General features: G+C 37.5%; 3 protein-coding genes across 3 annotated transcripts; 2 read left to right on the plus strand and 1 right to left on the minus strand.

The window, feature by feature from the left end:
• The first annotated feature begins 55 nt into the window (after positions 1-55).
• Positions 56-7001, plus strand: dbt (dihydrolipoamide branched chain transacylase E2). The gene is made up of 11 exons (XM_081384149.1): positions 56-170; positions 1109-1229; positions 1314-1389; positions 1470-1651; positions 1726-1853; positions 3788-4046; positions 4127-4293; positions 4374-4451; positions 4526-4717; positions 4832-4903; positions 6044-7001. The coding sequence occupies exons 1-11, from the start codon at positions 120-122 to the stop codon at positions 6209-6211; spliced, it is 1494 nt and encodes a 497-aa protein (XP_081240275.1). The 5' UTR covers positions 56-119; the 3' UTR covers positions 6212-7001.
• A 2402-nt stretch (positions 7002-9403) lies between these two features.
• lrrc39 (leucine rich repeat containing 39) lies at positions 9404-13061 on the plus strand. The gene is made up of 9 exons (XM_081385313.1): positions 9404-9629; positions 9796-9970; positions 10455-10560; positions 11552-11708; positions 11793-11929; positions 12029-12174; positions 12262-12414; positions 12639-12781; positions 12923-13061. The coding sequence occupies exons 2-9, from the start codon at positions 9843-9845 to the stop codon at positions 12991-12993; spliced, it is 1041 nt and encodes a 346-aa protein (XP_081241439.1). The 5' UTR covers positions 9404-9629; positions 9796-9842; the 3' UTR covers positions 12994-13061.
• Positions 12806-16340, minus strand: trmt13 (tRNA methyltransferase 13 homolog). The gene is made up of 11 exons (XM_081385310.1): positions 15989-16340; positions 15824-15873; positions 15475-15541; positions 15312-15371; positions 15138-15207; positions 14868-14974; positions 14336-14503; positions 14160-14232; positions 13998-14072; positions 13523-13913; positions 12806-13447 (listed from the first exon to the last, which is right to left on the minus strand). The coding sequence occupies exons 1-11, from the start codon at positions 16121-16123 to the stop codon at positions 13243-13245; spliced, it is 1401 nt and encodes a 466-aa protein (XP_081241436.1). The 5' UTR covers positions 16124-16340; the 3' UTR covers positions 12806-13242.
• Positions 16341-16353: the final 13 nt, after the last annotated feature.

Below are 16353 nucleotides of genomic sequence, written 5' to 3' on the forward strand. Positions count from 1 at the left end.
TTTTTATCAAAAATATTCTCTGAAATATTTGCCCTTGGCCTAAAAGCTCTCTGATTGGGCAGTGGAGCGGGGCGTGAGTGTGACGTAATTTCCGATTAGACCAAAATCGGTTGGGAAACATGGCGGCCGTCATCACTGTGCGGGCTCCATTCGCTTTTATGAGACGCCTGGTATGTTTTTAATCTTACATCTTACACGCATCTTACAGTTGCAATGACTTTTAAAGTCAACACTTGATTTTTAGATGCCGTTTAGGCGCAAATCAGCGTCTGTAAGCGAGTACAAAACTGAAGAGTCAAAGGAACTAGCAGCCTGCAGCTATCAACAGCTCAAGCAGAAGAACTGTGTGTGGATACTTACCAATGTGTAAATGTTTACATTTCATTAAATGTAAACATGAAACATTAACTCTGTATTAATATTAATAGTATTAATATGTATTAAAGTATATGTTTATAGTGTGTATATACACGCGTTACCTGTCAAAAGTGTGGAATAACTCAGATTGTTTTGAGGTCTCTTAGAAATATATTTATCGCCTCTTTATAATATATCTCTTTATAGATATGTATTAAATAATTTAATAAATTAATAATTATACACACAGACACTACAGGTCAAAGGTTTGGAATAAAATCGATTTTTTTATGTTTTTGAAAATTTTGCTCTCCAAGACTGCATTTATTTGATCACAAATACAGTAAAAGCACCAATGTTATTACAATTAAATCAGCTTTGCCATAGCATGAATAAATTACACTTTAAAATATATTCCAATACAAAACAGTTATTTGAGAATTGTAATAATATTTTTCAATTTTGCTGTTTTTACTGTATTTTTGATCAAATAAACGCGGCCTTGGTGAGCAGAAGAGACAATTTTGAATCAGCTTTTTTCGTGGGATAATCGCATGTATGTTTTACATGCCCCAAACAAAATTATTAAAAATATAATAATTAGAAGCAGTGGGTTTAAACATTTGGGCTTTCTGGTTTTGATTTTTGTTTTCCTGTTTAGCATGGCATAATTTATATCATGCAGCGCCATTGAGATTTAATGTCACAAACATTGAAAAACTGACTGTTTTTGTTCTGTCGTGTATTTCAGGTCTCTTTACGCCTGCACAAGCGCTGCTGCTCAAAGGTCCAGGCGGCTTGCCTTGTATACCAACCCCACTCATATTCCCTCATTGCTGGACAACAGCAACGGTTCTTTCGGACTAGCTATGGTGAGTTTTAACATTCGTTATGAACGTATGTGGGTTCCCAATTAGCAAAATGTATTCATAATCCCTTTATGCTGCTTATTGCAGTTGCAGCGAGGCCAGTTATGCCGTTCAAGCTCTCAGATATTGGGGAGGGAATTATGGAGGTCACAGTTAAAGAATGGTAAGTCCTTGTTGTTGTTTTTTTTGACACATACTAGTATCTGCCAGTAGAGGTCGCTATTATCTGTCTATCATCATCAGGTATGTTAAAGAGGGCGACAAAGTCTCTCAGTTCGACAGCATCTGTGAAGTCCAGAGCGACAAAGCATCCGTCACCATCACCAGCCGTTATGATGGAATCATTCGGAAACTCTACTATGAAGTCGATTCCATTGCCCTTGTGGGCACACCTCTCGTTGACATTGAAACGGATGCTGGTCAGGGTAAGTATTGACGGTATTTTTTAAGCGCATGACCTTTAGTATTGAGTTATTTAGTTTTTCACTGGCATTTGCAGTGGAAGGTCCTCAGGAGGATGTGGTGGAGACGCCAGCCGTGTCCCATGAGGAACACACGCACCAGGAGATCAAAGGTCTCAAGACTCAGGCCACCCCTGCTGTCAGACGTTTAGCAATGGAGAACACTGTACGGTTTGGATTTTTCTTGCACCAAAACCTCACACACACACATACACACACACACACACACACACACACACACACACACACACACACACACACACACACACACACACACACACACACACATATATATATATATATATATATATATATATATATATATACAGTGCTATGCATAAGTTTAGACACCCATGCTAAAGTTGACTAAAAAGAGGAATAAAAAATCATCTTTTGGAAACTGAACTTAATGCCTTAATTTAAAAAATTAGGAAAAATCCAACCTTTAAGGACACCAATTTTCTTTGTGAATGAATAATGTATCGTAAATAAATAAATGTTCTTCCTTAAAATACAGGGTGCATAAGTTTGGACACCCCTATGTTAAATTCCCATAGAGGCAGGCAGATTTTTATTTTTAAAGGCCAGTTACTTCATGGATCCAGGATACTATGCATCCTGATAAAGTTCCCTTGGCCTTTGGAATTAAAATAGCCCCACATCATCACATAGCCTTCACCATACCTAGAGATTAGCATGGTTTTATTTCAGTTAGCCTAATAGCTAGTTTGATTTGCATTGAGAGATGATCTTATGGAAAGTACCCTATGCCAATCTCTAGGTATGGTGAAGGCTATGTGATGATGTGGGGCTATTTTAATTCCAAAGGCCAAGGGAACTTTATCAGGATGCATAGTATCCTAAAAAAAAAAAAAATCTGCCTGCCTCTATGGGAATTTAACATAGGGGTGTCCAAACTTATGCACCCTGTATTTTAAGGAAGAACATTTATTTATTTAAGATACATTATTCATTCACAAAGAAAATTGGTGTCCTTAAAGGTTGGATTTTTCCTAATTTTTTAAATTAAGGCATTAAGTTCAATTTCCAAAAGATGATTTTTTATTCCTCTTTTTAGTCAACTTTAGTATGGGTGTCTAAACTTATGCATAGCACTGTATATATATTCATATTCAAAAGACATATTGGTGAACAAATATTAAAAACATTTGTATAGAATTTTTCCTTTTGAATATTCTGTTTAACTCAGAAATACATCACATTATGCAAGTAAAATAAAATAAAAATTATATATATAAAAAATATGTATTTGTTTATCTTGTAGGTTAGTTTATTATAAACTAATATTTATATTTTATTTTACTTCAGCTTTGTTTCAATTAATACAAATATATATTTTTAATAATTTTAGTTTTAGTTAACAATACACTGAGTACATCACATAGAATTATATACAAAAATGTATATTTGTTTATCTTGCCCCAAAACCACAGCTTTTTTTCATAATATGTGTTGAAACACACATATTTATATATATATATATATATATATATATATATATATATATATATATATATATATATATATATATGGATGTCTGTATGTGTGTATATATTCACAAAACATTTTTTACCCCTGATTAGGAAATATTCTGATTAGGAAAGTAAAAATATTTTCATGTATTTAAGTAAATAAATCAAACCCTGATGTATAAAAATTAAGTCCCCCCCGTAGATTATTTGTTACTGAATAATCAATTTTACCTGGAGCGTTATGGGGTAATTTAAACTATATTTGCAATTAGGATGTTATCAGTAAGTCACAGCGGTACATGCAGAAATCAACCCGAGCATGGCGTCAGCATCGGTGGGGGGTTGACTTTAGCCGTTGTCATCAGGGGTCATAAACTCTTCCACGGGATGGGAAGTTGCTAGGCAGTGCAGTAACCCAATAAATCAAGGTCATGAGATGTAACTAGAAAAGTGGCTAGCCTGTCAGTGTCACATAGTTGGAGAAATTAGTGTTGTTACTATGGCCACAAATGGGGGGCAGGGTGAAGTATCAAACAGGAACTACTAAGGATCTTTGAGCCGTTTCTCTGTAACAAAATTAACGATTTCTGTCTCAAAATCCTCACAGATCAAACTAAGCGAAGTCGTCGGCACTGGAAAAGACGGGCGCATTCTCAAAGAAGACATCCTGAACTTCATAGCCAGACAGACAGGGGCCATCTTACCCCCATCGCCCTTCCAGGAGATTTGTCCTCCCCCTCCTGCGCCTGTAGCACCTTCAACTCCAGCTGCGAAACCCAGAGAGAAGACGACTCCACCTAGCGTACCTACTCCTGTGATCCCTAAACCTGTATTTACAGGCAAAGACCGCACTGAACCCATAAAAGGTTTGTTTGCTTGCCTGTTTTGATTGGTGGTTTGTTTTATTCGCTTAAATATTTAACGATTTTTTATTTATTTTTCAAAGGCTTTCAGAAGGCGATGGTTAGGACAATGTCAGCAGCCTTGAAGATCCCTCACTTCGGTTACAAAGACGAAGTGGATCTGAGCCAGTTGGTCCGGTTGCGCTCCGAGCTGAAGGGCCTGGCTGAGTCACGAGGAGTGAAGCTCAGCTACATGCCGTTCTTCATCAAGGTATGAAATCGATTTGTGGGGTGGGTGGGGGGGAACTCATTCAAACCAGGTTTTGATATCGATATTTTCTTCCTAAACAGGCAGCGTCTCTCAGTCTCCTCCATTTTCCCATTCTTAACTCATCTTTGGATGAAAACTGCACAAATATCACCTATAAGGTAATGTTTCCATCTAAATCTAAATCTTTCTTTAAATCAAAGTAGATCATTGACCACTGGTCTTTCTCCTCCAGGCTGCTCATAATATCGGACTGGCGATGGACACCAATCAAGGTCTTCTGGTTCCCAACGTAAAGAACGTACAGATGCTCAGCGTCTTCGAACTCGCAGTGGAGCTCAACCGCCTGCAGACGTTGGGATCGTCGGGACAGTTGGGTACTGTCGACCTCACAGGGGGAACGTTCACTCTCTCAAACATTGGATCGGTAAGTTGAGGGTTGCAGGAAGACCTTCGCTCGCTTCTGTAATATAGTGCTAATTCCATAGCTACGCATGGAAATGATGTTACATTAACTTTGATGTTGATTGCTTCCGGACAGATTGGAGGAACCTACGCAAAGCCGGTCATATTACCGCCAGAGGTTGCTATCGGTGCACTTGGGAAGATCCAGGTGTGTAAAGTTTCACGCTAAAACTCCAATTTACATACAATTCGACTTATGTAGTTTGCGAGATTAGGATTAGTGCATATCAAAGCATAATACATTGGAAAACTTTGCGAAGTATCCATCAATAGCAATAACGTTACAATAATGTAGCATGTTTCAATACTGGCGTACTAGTTTGCTACGTCCTTAGGTATGCACTTTTCCTACTAGTATCATAGCGTATTTTTGTACTTTGTTGACATTTGAAAATTGTGATTTGCCGTTGGATTCGTTCAAAAATGTTTTGTAACAACTTTTTTTTTTAAATGTACTTGTTTTTATATACTGTTTGTCTACTATGGAAGCTTGTTTCCACCACAAAAATAAAAAAATAAAAGATTATTGTGACGTTTTGTCGCACAATAAATTCAGACTTTTTTTCTCGCAATTGAGTGTTTACATCTCGCAATTCTGACTTTTTCTCTCAGAATTGCGAGATATAAACTTGCAATTGCGAGATTTTGTTCTCGCAATTGCAAAGTAATATCTCGAAATCCTTACGACTTTTCTCAGAACAGTTGCGAGTCATAAAGTCCAATTTCTGAGAAAAAGTGAGAGAAAAAGTCGCATATTATTCTTCAATGACGCAAACAAATTTCCTTAGTCTATGGCTCTGTTCCAAAACAAGCGAGTTCCTTAGGTAGGGCAACATAAGTAGATGCTGCCATCTAAGATATACATAATTTTTGGCCAAGATCTTTGGCAGAATCACATGTATGCTTGGCCAATCCCTTAAACCACTGTGACAAAGTCAGTGGCCGACAAAGCCAATATGATGAATTTATTCACTCGGTCAATCTAGTTGATTTTACAAAAATATGTATGTGCGTTTTGCATTTTAAGGCTTCCTACAGTATTGCTCAGTTAGCTTAGCAACATGCTAACATTAAATTGTGAACAGGTCCATTTGTATGACCCACATACATACATATATAATATATATATATATAGAGAGAGAGAGAGAGAGAGAGAGAGAGAGAGAAGCACGTTTGTATGCTGCCTAAGTTAGTTAGTGTGCTGCCTAAGTAGGCACCAAGGCAGCAAACTAGGTTTAAGAATGGAGCCTGATTTTAAAGTGACGTTTTTTTTTTTCGTTCTCCTCAGGTGCTGCCCCGGTTCAACCACAAGGACGAGGTAGTGAAAGCACACATCATGAACGTGAGCTGGTCCGCCGACCACCGAATCATCGACGGAGCCACCATGTGTCGTTTCTCCAACATGTGGAGATCGTACCTGGAAAACCCCGCCACCATGGTCCTGGATCTAAAATAGAAAGCACATTTTTTTCCAAGCACATCTAGACATATGACTCCGTATCCCGACACTAAAGGTTTTTTCGTTACTGGGGCACTGAGCTATTTGAGCCATTGGTCGCTATCATGACTGTTGCACATAAAGAACATTTCAACAATGTCATGAAGCTCATAGCTAACTGGTGTTTTGTTGTTTTTCTTGTGATTCTCTCCTCTTGTTGCCTTACTGACTAAAGATGTTACATCTACCAGAACGTATTGTTGAATGTTAGAGAATATGAACTTAATGTAGCAATATGAAAACTCACCCATGATCTTTTTTTGTAAATGAACTTTCTATATACTGTAAAGCCTCCAATGGTGTTGCACAGGGGTTTTTAATATCAGCGATAACAGTAGTGATTATTTGTTAGTGGGTAACATCTCTAAAAAATAATAATCTCATGAAAATGTCACCTCAATCTAAAGAAATTGTGTCATTTTAAAATATTGCTGTTCCTAAAGATGGACTTTTCTTGAAGCAAAATATAATTTCTTGTCTAGGACATGTTCTTGATTCACGTTTTTTCTCTGCTGCTTTTCTTTCCAGTCATTTTTTTTAAAGGACAATGGAAGTATATGTGATTCAGACTATAGCTGTGGGGAATCTGTACTGATACGTCCTCTCATCTTCTCTGGTGTGACGATTCTTGTTGGAGCATAATGTTCTGCCACTCACGAATAATGGGAGTTTCCTTGAGAGATCATTGTGAAAGTGTGTGAATTTCAAAGGAAAGTGTTTTAATAAATTATACGTTTGAGAAACTTTATATCCACTCAGTATTTTATTATTCCTTCTCATACATGGTGAACTCCAGGAGCCAGAATTAAAGCACAGCAAGTAAACCTTGTAGGATTTATGATTGTTAGACAAGTCAAACAGTGTATATCAGTAGGGGGCGGAGCCTGTGTCTCATTCTCAGCTCACAGTTTAAAGCCCAACACAAACTAAAAAGAATTTTAAGCTGAGCATCTGTTGCTGAAGGAACATGCAAGTAAGTACAATTATATTAGTTTTGGTGCAAACTCATTTGTAGAAAAACCTCAATTTAATCTGAATTATTTTATTTTAAGCAATCAATACTAGTAGACACATTAGAAGATACTGTTAGCAAAATAAGACCATAAATATTGGAAAAATTAATATAAAAATCTCAATTTAGCATGTTATTTTTTATTATTTTAAATTAAAACAATCTAAAAATCATCTGGTATTTATTACTAAAATCAATCAAATTAATAAAATGTATTATTCTGTAATATGCATGTTTGTTTTTTAAGAATAATACTATTATTCAGCAAGGATGCATTAAATTATTAAAGTGACAGTAAAGATATTTATAATTTTAGAAAATATTTCTATTTCAAATATATATATATATATATATATAGAGAGAGAGAGAGAGAGAGAGAGAGAGAGAGAGAGAGATTACATTTTAAAATATATTAAAATAAAAAACGGTTATTTAAAATTGTAATAATATTTTCGAACAAATCAATAAAAGCATAAGAAAAAAGATAGAAAGTTGATTTTAACAAATATACTCTGTGTACCTTTTCATATGATAAATGACAGTAACAATGTTTTTATATCCAATTACAAAAGAAAGAGGAGAAACCGTGGAAGGGACCCCAGGAGAAAAGCAAAAGCACCCTCAGAAGGAAAACATCCAAGGAAAACCCTCAGTCATCATCATCACTGATCCCCATCCAGAGGAGACGCGGCTTAACCTGGACGACGAAGAAGGAGCCGAGAAACCTAAAGTTACCATCAGACAGAGACGAGCAGCTCATCCACTACCAGACCACCCCAGAGAGACGCTTCTCCACTGACCGAGCACGTGAAATAATCAAACGCATTGTTGATGAAAGACTCGAGACAGTGGAGTACAGCTGCGCATGCGCGCTCATCTCCAGGGAACTGTCTGACTGCATTAAAACGGCTGTAAAGAAGCTGCTGTATGATCGATATAAGCTGGTCTGCTATGTGGCCATCGGGCAGCTGAAGGACTCGGCGGTGAACTGCTCCAGTAGAGCCGTCTGGAGTCCCTCTGTAGACACATTCACTGAATATATCTATAAAAACAGATCCTTATTTGCGCTTTGCGTTTTGTTTGCAGTGTATAAAGAGTAGCATAAATGTCACATATCTAACATGTGTACACGCACACACATATAGCCTTTTGTATGTGTAGTGTAGCCTATACCTGTATACACTACACAAACACAGATATATATACGACCTTTCATCGTGATAACTCAATCTGACAGCATCTAGACAGGTCTATTTCATTACTCCAGTCTTCAGTGTCACATGATCCTTCAGAAATCATTCTAATATGCTTATTTGGTGCTCAAGAAACACTTATTGGCAATGTCGAAAACAGCTGTGCTTATATTTTAGTGGAAACTATAGTACTTTTTTCAGGATTATTTGATAGAAAGTCTAAACTGTCTAGATTTTCTCTTATAAATGCCGTTACTGTCACTTTTCATCAATTTAATGCATGCTTGCTGAATAATTTCTTGAAAAAATGACCCCAAATGTGCATATTAAAGATCAAATAATTTTTTATTCTTTAATTTCATTGATTTTTAGTAATATAAGACCAGATGATGTCTAATTATTCTGTTAATTTAAAATAATAATAGCATGTAAAATCAAGATTTTTGGAATTAATTCTGCCAGTATTTATGTCTCGCGTTGCTAATACTATCTGCTAATGTCGGCTATCTAATATGTTAAATATAATTAAAAAATGTAGAAACATAAAGTAAATAAAATTGTTGTTTGCCATTGTTTTTTTATATTTCTCTGTTAAAAATATTATAGAAAAGGCACAATTTGTTGTCAAATGCTTGCAAAACAGCGTGTTTGACTGCAACAAAACATGATGAATATTTCACATTCATGGTGTGCCAACTGCATGATATACTCAGGAAATTAAAATATTTTAACTATAACATTAAAAATGTTCTACTAGCAGCAATCATAATTTTCAAATATATGGCCTATACCTAACAGCGTTGTTTTGAAACATTGTTAATCAGATTAATGTCGCTATTCTTGAAAGCACGTCTGGTGCGGTAAAGTGTAAAAGCGGACAGCTGCTCTTGTGCCAATTTTAACATGTGACCACACTATTCCCAGTGTTGTCTCCGGTTAAATATAGACACTGGCCAGAGTTACGCTTCAAGAGGGAAGACCATGACAATCACAGAGGGATAATTACTTCAAAATCAATTCTTTCAACACAGATCACACTTACTGGAATTGTCAGAGGACTTATTCTATTGATGCAGCATTGGGAACTAAACTTCTGCATATCAAATGGACGCTAACTTGGTACAAACATGGTATATAGGAGCTGGAAGGACAATATGACCCAATGAGAGTGGTAAGCACTACACTTTAGTTTCTCAAAGTTGCTTTAATGTCAGTCACAGCTTATGATATCCACCGTACTTATTCAAATGTGTCCTATCATATTAAACCCAAATGTTAATAGTTTTGCAGTGCATACACTTTTTCTGGCCGGTAAAATGACTTATCTGCTGCCTTAGGCTAGCAAAATCTGTGTATGAAGTGATATTTGGGGCTCTGTATCATCATGACGGGGCTCACAGTGTGCTGTGGGACAGTGAACTCCATCAAGTCTCTGTGGGAAACCCGGATAAAGAAAAGCAAAGATGAACTGAAGAAGGAGATTGAACAGAGAGACAGGAGAGCAGTGGGTAGGTACGTGCACTACTGTCAAGTATCCCATTGGAATCATAATGGTTCTTAGTAGGTCATGACCTAAAAAAGGGTTGCAGGTCTCTAAATACAAATAGTAACCATAAAATCATGAATAGTTAGGTTAACAAAATACTTTTAATCATCAAAGGTCAAGTGTACAATCAAACTCAGTGGCTCTCCTGTTACTTGGTAGAAGCTAGCCAAATTAGGCAGATGACAAGATGGCAACATGACATGACCTTATTCTCAAAGACCATGAGCTAAACTATGAAAGGTAAAAGATACATACATTAAATGTGATTTTCGGGTTTGGTACTGCGTTGGGTCGATGTTGACACTATGTCCAATGTAAAATCTGGGTCCTGAAGCAAAAACAGTTGAGAACCACTTCACAGTCTGTGCTTTTGTCTATCCCAAAACTCCAGTTAACATTGAATTAGTATAAAGAAAACGTTTTTTTAATAGTTTAAAATATTTGACATAGGTTAACAGGTGCCTGGGAGGATCGTATCACTTTGGCCAAGCTAAAGGAAAAAGTTGTGACTGAGGAAGGACGTGTCATCCTTCGGATTGAAAAGGAGGAGTGGAAGGTAAGGCTCTTTGTGATTTGTTCTTTGTGAGTTTGAGCTCACTATCAGAAGTCAGTAAACAATGCTGTTATCTAGAGAGTGATTGGTGATTTAAGGCATATAAATCATATAATGGGTGATTTAATATAGGACTTGTCCCAAAGGGGCGAACAAAGGACTTGTGTCTTTTGGCGGACAAAGGATTGTGGCTTACACTCGCAGGGGTGTCATATCCTGCTCCTGGAGGGTCACATTACTGCAGTGCAGAGGTTGCCTTCAATCTGCTTAGAGGATTCTAGTAATCCTGAAGACATTGAATAGTTGGTTCAGGTGTTTAAGGTTGGACTGCAAGGGTAAGGGTGCGGTTTGGGACAGGACTTTGGGCAAGGGTGCAAAATCCTGCTTCTGGAGGGCCAAGCTCCTGCAGAGTTTAGCTTCAACCTGCCATCAACATACAGTAAATATGTTCACATGCTAACCACATGATGTCTCCACTACACAAATAGAATTATAGCAAAACATAAAAATATCAAAATGCTGCCATTTGCTTTAAAAGCAGCTGACGAAAAGCAAATGTTATAGTTGATGTCTAATGTTAAAGTTTATTACATTTGATATAAGGTATCTCAATGCTATGCTCATTAGAAGCAGGACTTGCCGCCATCGTAGAAGTGACATCAAATGACTCGCCTCGCTGAGGTCAGGGTTGATCGATCTGCCCTGAGATCACAGGTCGAATGTCCTACTTCGAGTGGCATTACAAGACGTTATTTCCAAATATGAGGTGGGAAAAATCTAAATTCCAAGCTGTCTGGAATGCAAGATAAACTCTACAGGATAATGGCTCTCAAGGAGCAGGACTTAGGGCAAAGATTCTAAAAGAGTTAGAAATTTGAAAGGGTCAATGACAATACTACTGCCCAGATATTTGCAGATAAATAACATCTTCAGTTAAACAAAAAATGGATTGATTGTTTGGTTCTCACTCTTGGAAACTTGACCCTTTCTGTAGACTCTTCCTCCAGCTCTGGTCCAACTCTCCCAGATTCAAGAATGGCAGTTACACCGAACAGGACTTCAAAAAATCCCACGGTTCATCTCAAGCTTTGAGAGTCTCATAGTCTTGGACTTATCTCGTAATTCAGTCACGGAGATTCCCAGAGAGATTGGTCAGTAAAAAAATAGGTGGAATCTGAACTTTGATGAATTTCTTTAGTTAAAGTAACTCTCAGATATGCTCTTATAACCAACAGGCAAACTAACTCGGTTAAGAGAGCTGTTGTTGAGCTATAACAGAGTGAGCTATGTACCAGAAGAAATTGGTTGTTGTGAAAATCTGGAGAAACTGGAACTTTCAATGAATAGAGATCTGGATGAGCTGCCCACCCAGGTATTAATAACACTGAATGCCTATATACACCGCATATTTTGTCTATATATCCCTAAATAAACCCATCACCTGTTTTTACTTTAATCTGAATTTCCTTAGCTTAGCAATCTTAAGAAGCTGTCTCACTTGGATCTCTCCATGAACCACTTTACCACCATTCCAGATTGCGTGGTCAACCTTCCTTCTCTTGAGTGGCTAGACATGGGCAGCAACATTTTGGAGAGTTTGCCAGACGATATTCACAGGTAAAATACTATTTGGTCCATCAATGATTAATAAAACCAAGACTTTGTAATGGATCTGATGACCTTTATGTCATGTTTTAATTCTAGAATGGAGAAACTTCACACCCTGTGGCTCCCGAGAAATGAACTAGAGTACCTGCCAGACAACATCTGTCGCATGCAAAGCCTGGACACACTAGTTCTGAGCAAAAATAAACTACGAGACATTCCTCGGCTTATGGAGGGCATGAGTAACCTCAGGTAAGCACAAATATTTTGCTTAGTTTGTAGAACGTTATTGGAAACCAATAAAAAGCTTCACAAAAGCAAACCAGTGATTCCATAGGAACGACTAAAGCCCTGAACATATATCACGCAAATATGTCAATGCAAATTCTTTGAGGACTGAATTTTAACGCATTGGCGATGCATTGGTGTCTGCATATTTACAAATTATTATGAACAATAAAATGCTCATTCTGCAGGTTTGTGAATTTCCGAGACAATCCTTTGACGTATGAGGTGACCCTTCCTGATTTAAAAGAGGATGTAGACGAGGAAGAGAATGACAGGGAGATGTTTGGTCGCGAGTTCATGCACTGCTACATCCAAGAAGCCCGTAAAAGAGGTTATGCCATACTCAATATGTATTGTGTGCAAAACGTGTAGCAGAACTTTATTATAAAATATTGCATAAATAAAACAGAACTGGAATTAAAGCCTTTAGAGCCTCTTAATGACCAACTTTTGCGTTACATGTCTATTGCAGGATCGCAAACTTTCATGTCACTGCTAAATGTGACGCTGGACGGCGTGTCAGAGACAGCATCATCTTTGTGACTTGCATGCTGGCTTCTGTCTGCTCATCTGCCTTTTGGACTGATCTTCCGGTCCATCATGTCAAGTATTGTCCCCCCAAATCCTGTGAAGAGCGCTTCTTTCTTTTAAATGTTTTGTTGCCTGTAATTTGTTGCTTCTTCCTGCTAGTATGTCATAAGTAATGTTTGTGGATGAACTAAAATAAAACAATCCATAAACATTGATCAAATAAAATGAAGCATATGTTTCCTGAACTTTTGCTTGTTTGTCTTAAGAAACCTGTTTAGATTCATCACTATTCTGATTGGCTGTGGGAATGGCCGTGAGTAACACATTCTCCAATGACACATCTCTGCTTGTGTAGTATCTCAGACTGGTTTTAAAGCCTTTTTGCTGGAGGTAATGCACTCTTCCGTGGTCAATCAGGTGTTTACAAAGCCGCCCGATCTGTTCCCGATCTTCAACTGATATCAAACTGCAAGAAAGAACATTTACAAATGAAATCAAGAACTTAACATAATACTTATTGGTCGATCAGCAGAAAGCTCACCAGTTAAGGGTATCTGGCACAGCTTCCTCGCTCATCTCATGTTCTTCCTCTTCGCCTGTTTTTTCTGTTATCTTGGAGCTGAATTTTCTCATCCCGCAAGTGGCCCAGCTCGACATGCGCTGGAAAGCAGCAAACTCTTCTGGTCCAAGACCTTTCTGCCTGAAGAACTCTTTTCCCACGTAGTGTCTCCAGTCGCAACGGTGGTGGCAGCAAAGAGCGATGGCCAGTCCTGACACTATGAGCTCTTCACCAGTTTCCCTGCCTTCGGTTGAGGGAACCGGCTTCATATCATCACCAGGACCCTCCGTATGATTAAGTTTTACACGCTTGGTCGGAGGGTCATCATCTTTGTCAATGCAGTTGTGCTCAAATAAACACCGAAGGGCCAGATCTGTGGAGATAAGTTGATACTACATCAATCTTGCAGGACTGATCCCATGGTAATATTTATGAATTTTATTGAATTCTAGTCTACCAGTTGCTGCACCACAGAGGTGCTTCCCAACACCAATAACAGGAAGTCGCTTTTCTCTCAGGAGAGGAACTTTCCCTGAAATTAAATATTATTTATGAGAAGATCAAAGAAAATCGTATAATATATTAACACCATAAGGAACTGTTTGAGAAGCTTACTCACGTAAATCAAGGTGCTGAATATCAACCTGAAGCCTATCAAAAGTCGAGTCTGCATTTTTGTGCTTGCCATCTACCTTAAAAACACATCAAATTCAAATGTAACCTCACTTTCGAGCAGCAAGAACAATATTTTTCTGTATTTGAGGAAAGGATAGCTTCATGCAAAAGACACCACACCTTAAAGCGAGTACTGGACCTTTCCACAAGTAAAAAATGGACATTTTCAGCTGCTTTAAGAGCAATGTGAATCCAATGGGACAGTTTTCCCTTCCCTGCACCAAACTCTATGTAGCATCTGTTTGGGCTGAGCAGTTCCAAAACCTCCATGTTTCCAAGAATAGAGGCCTGTGAAATTAGATATGAATATGAACACTGCTTGAAAAGAAAGACCATTTATACAGAGCAACTTGAGTAAGGATGAGCAACTTGAGTAAGGATGGGCAACTTCAGTCCTGGATAGGCCACTGTCCATAAATCACCCCTTTTTTTATGTTCTTCCCTCCATCTCGTTCACTCGGATGTATGTCACTGCTTACATTGCAAAAGTGCCCACTACTGTCCAAACCCTTGCAATGCGTTTAAATGGAACGCCCAAAGCCTTTGATCACTTTAAATCCGGGTAGACTTTCTGTCAAAATCAATGCCCTCCAGGACTGACGTTGCCCACTGTTGATATAGAGTATAGTTTGTCAGTTCTGGAATGCTTTACCTGTTGCTTGAGGTGTTTAAAAGCAGAATCTCCATTCTTTGGGTCATTTAGAGGCTCATATAGAGCAGAATGTGAGAGTGTTTTTTCAACGAGTTTGGTATTTAGACCTGAGGAAAACAGATTAGAATCCCTTTAAATTAAACTCTCCAACATCAAAGCCACCAATTCTTATTTTCCATATTTGCTCATAATGTATTTTGGTATCTAATTAATTCGTAACATAAACAGATTTATTAGTCATGTGATAAAACCTAAATGACAGCTGCATACCTTGTAATGCAGTTTTGAGTTTCACTATCAACTTATCCAGTTCCTCTTTGGATCGATCAGCAATGGATATCTGCATTAACACATCATTATTAAGCCCATATCTTCATTATTAAGCCCATATCTTCTTTAAAGCCATGTAATTTTGATATATGCTCAAATAGGCAGTATGATCACCTCTTCTATGGATTCATCTTCATTTTCACACCCAGCATTGATGTCCTTCACATAATAAATCTAATAATATCAAACATATTAGCACAAGAACTGTGAAATCAAAGAAAAAGTAAGAAAAATAACATATTGAGAGATAAGGGTTGGTGGAGTTATTCATACGTACAGGTTTTGGTTTCTCCTTGGAGTTACATTTCTTCAGGTGTTTAGCCAAATTATCTTCAAATACAGTGCTGTTTAAAACAAGAGAGATGGTTTTTGAACATAACATAAAAGTTCTACACATCTACCATTGTCCGGGATATGGGACAAAACTCTACCTGCTATGTTTGTCAATACTCATATTAAATATTTTATTAAATAATTTTATTTAATTTTGAACTGGCTGTAATACTTCTGTATGCATAAATATGAAGCGTTTATTCTTTGATTCAGTTTGGACTGAACTATACTTAACGTTTATATTTCTAACTACAGAAACCTCTCCAAACTTTTTAGAAGAGTTAAAGTCTTACTGTTTTGGGTCCAAAGGACAGGGGATTCGTTTTTTCTCACTCTCTTCGCCCTATATGAAAATGACATCAAAGTTTATGCAAACAGTTATCAACTAGTTTTAATGGGGGCAAGGTAAGAAGAAGCGCATCCATTCAGAGCAGGATCACATGGACATTATAACGTACAGCATTTGCATGTTCCCCGCAGAAGGTTTTCCCACTCCCAACAATCATCTTGCAGTATCGTTTCTTTTTTACTACATAAAAAGCACATCGTCCAGGTAAAGGCGCTAACACGCCGTCCGCAGTGGATCCCTCCATACTGATGACTACTAACTTCCGCAAGACATTTTAAAATAAGAGACATGAACGACAGAGATGAGGAATAAACGTATAAAATGTATGTCTCTGAAATTTAATTTAATTTAATGATTCGTATATTTATTACTTTGTTGTTGTTCTTCTTATTATTATTATTAGTTGTAGTAGTTGAAGACTTTTATTAAATCTGTTTACTGTTTTTATCGAAACCGGAAGTGCATCGTCATCAT

This window comes from Scardinius erythrophthalmus (genome assembly GCF_964197995.2).
Source record: "Scardinius erythrophthalmus genome assembly, chromosome: 14".
NCBI classification, from domain to species: Eukaryota; Metazoa; Chordata; class Actinopteri; order Cypriniformes; family Leuciscidae; genus Scardinius; species Scardinius erythrophthalmus.

Excerpts from the sequence above, each read along its gene's own strand:
- lrrc39 (XM_081385313.1), top strand. The coding sequence starts at position 9,843 with ATGACGGGGCTCACAGTGTGCTGTGGGACAGTGAACTCCATCAAGTCT. Across the intron at positions 10,561-11,551 it reads TTGAAAAGGAGGAGTGGAAG|ACTCTTCCTCCAGCTCTGGT; the intron begins GTAAGGCTCTTT and ends CCCTTTCTGTAG. Across the intron at positions 12,782-12,922 it reads CCAAGAAGCCCGTAAAAGAG|GATCGCAAACTTTCATGTCA; the intron begins GTTATGCCATAC and ends TGTCTATTGCAG.
- dbt (XM_081384149.1), top strand. The coding sequence starts at position 120 with ATGGCGGCCGTCATCACTGTGCGGGCTCCATTCGCTTTTATGAGACGC. Across the intron at positions 1,652-1,725 it reads TGAAACGGATGCTGGTCAGG|TGGAAGGTCCTCAGGAGGAT; the intron begins GTAAGTATTGAC and ends TGGCATTTGCAG. Across the intron at positions 1,854-3,787 it reads GTTTAGCAATGGAGAACACT|ATCAAACTAAGCGAAGTCGT; the intron begins GTACGGTTTGGA and ends AAATCCTCACAG.
- trmt13 (XM_081385310.1), bottom strand. The coding sequence starts at position 16,123 with ATGGAGGGATCCACTGCGGACGGCGTGTTAGCGCCTTTACCTGGACGA. Across the intron at positions 15,874-15,988 it reads GCGGGGAACATGCAAATGCT|GGCGAAGAGAGTGAGAAAAA; the intron begins GTACGTTATAAT and ends ATTTTCATATAG. Across the intron at positions 15,372-15,474 it reads CCAAGGAGAAACCAAAACCT|ATTTATTATGTGAAGGACAT; the intron begins GTACGTATGAAT and ends TGATATTATTAG.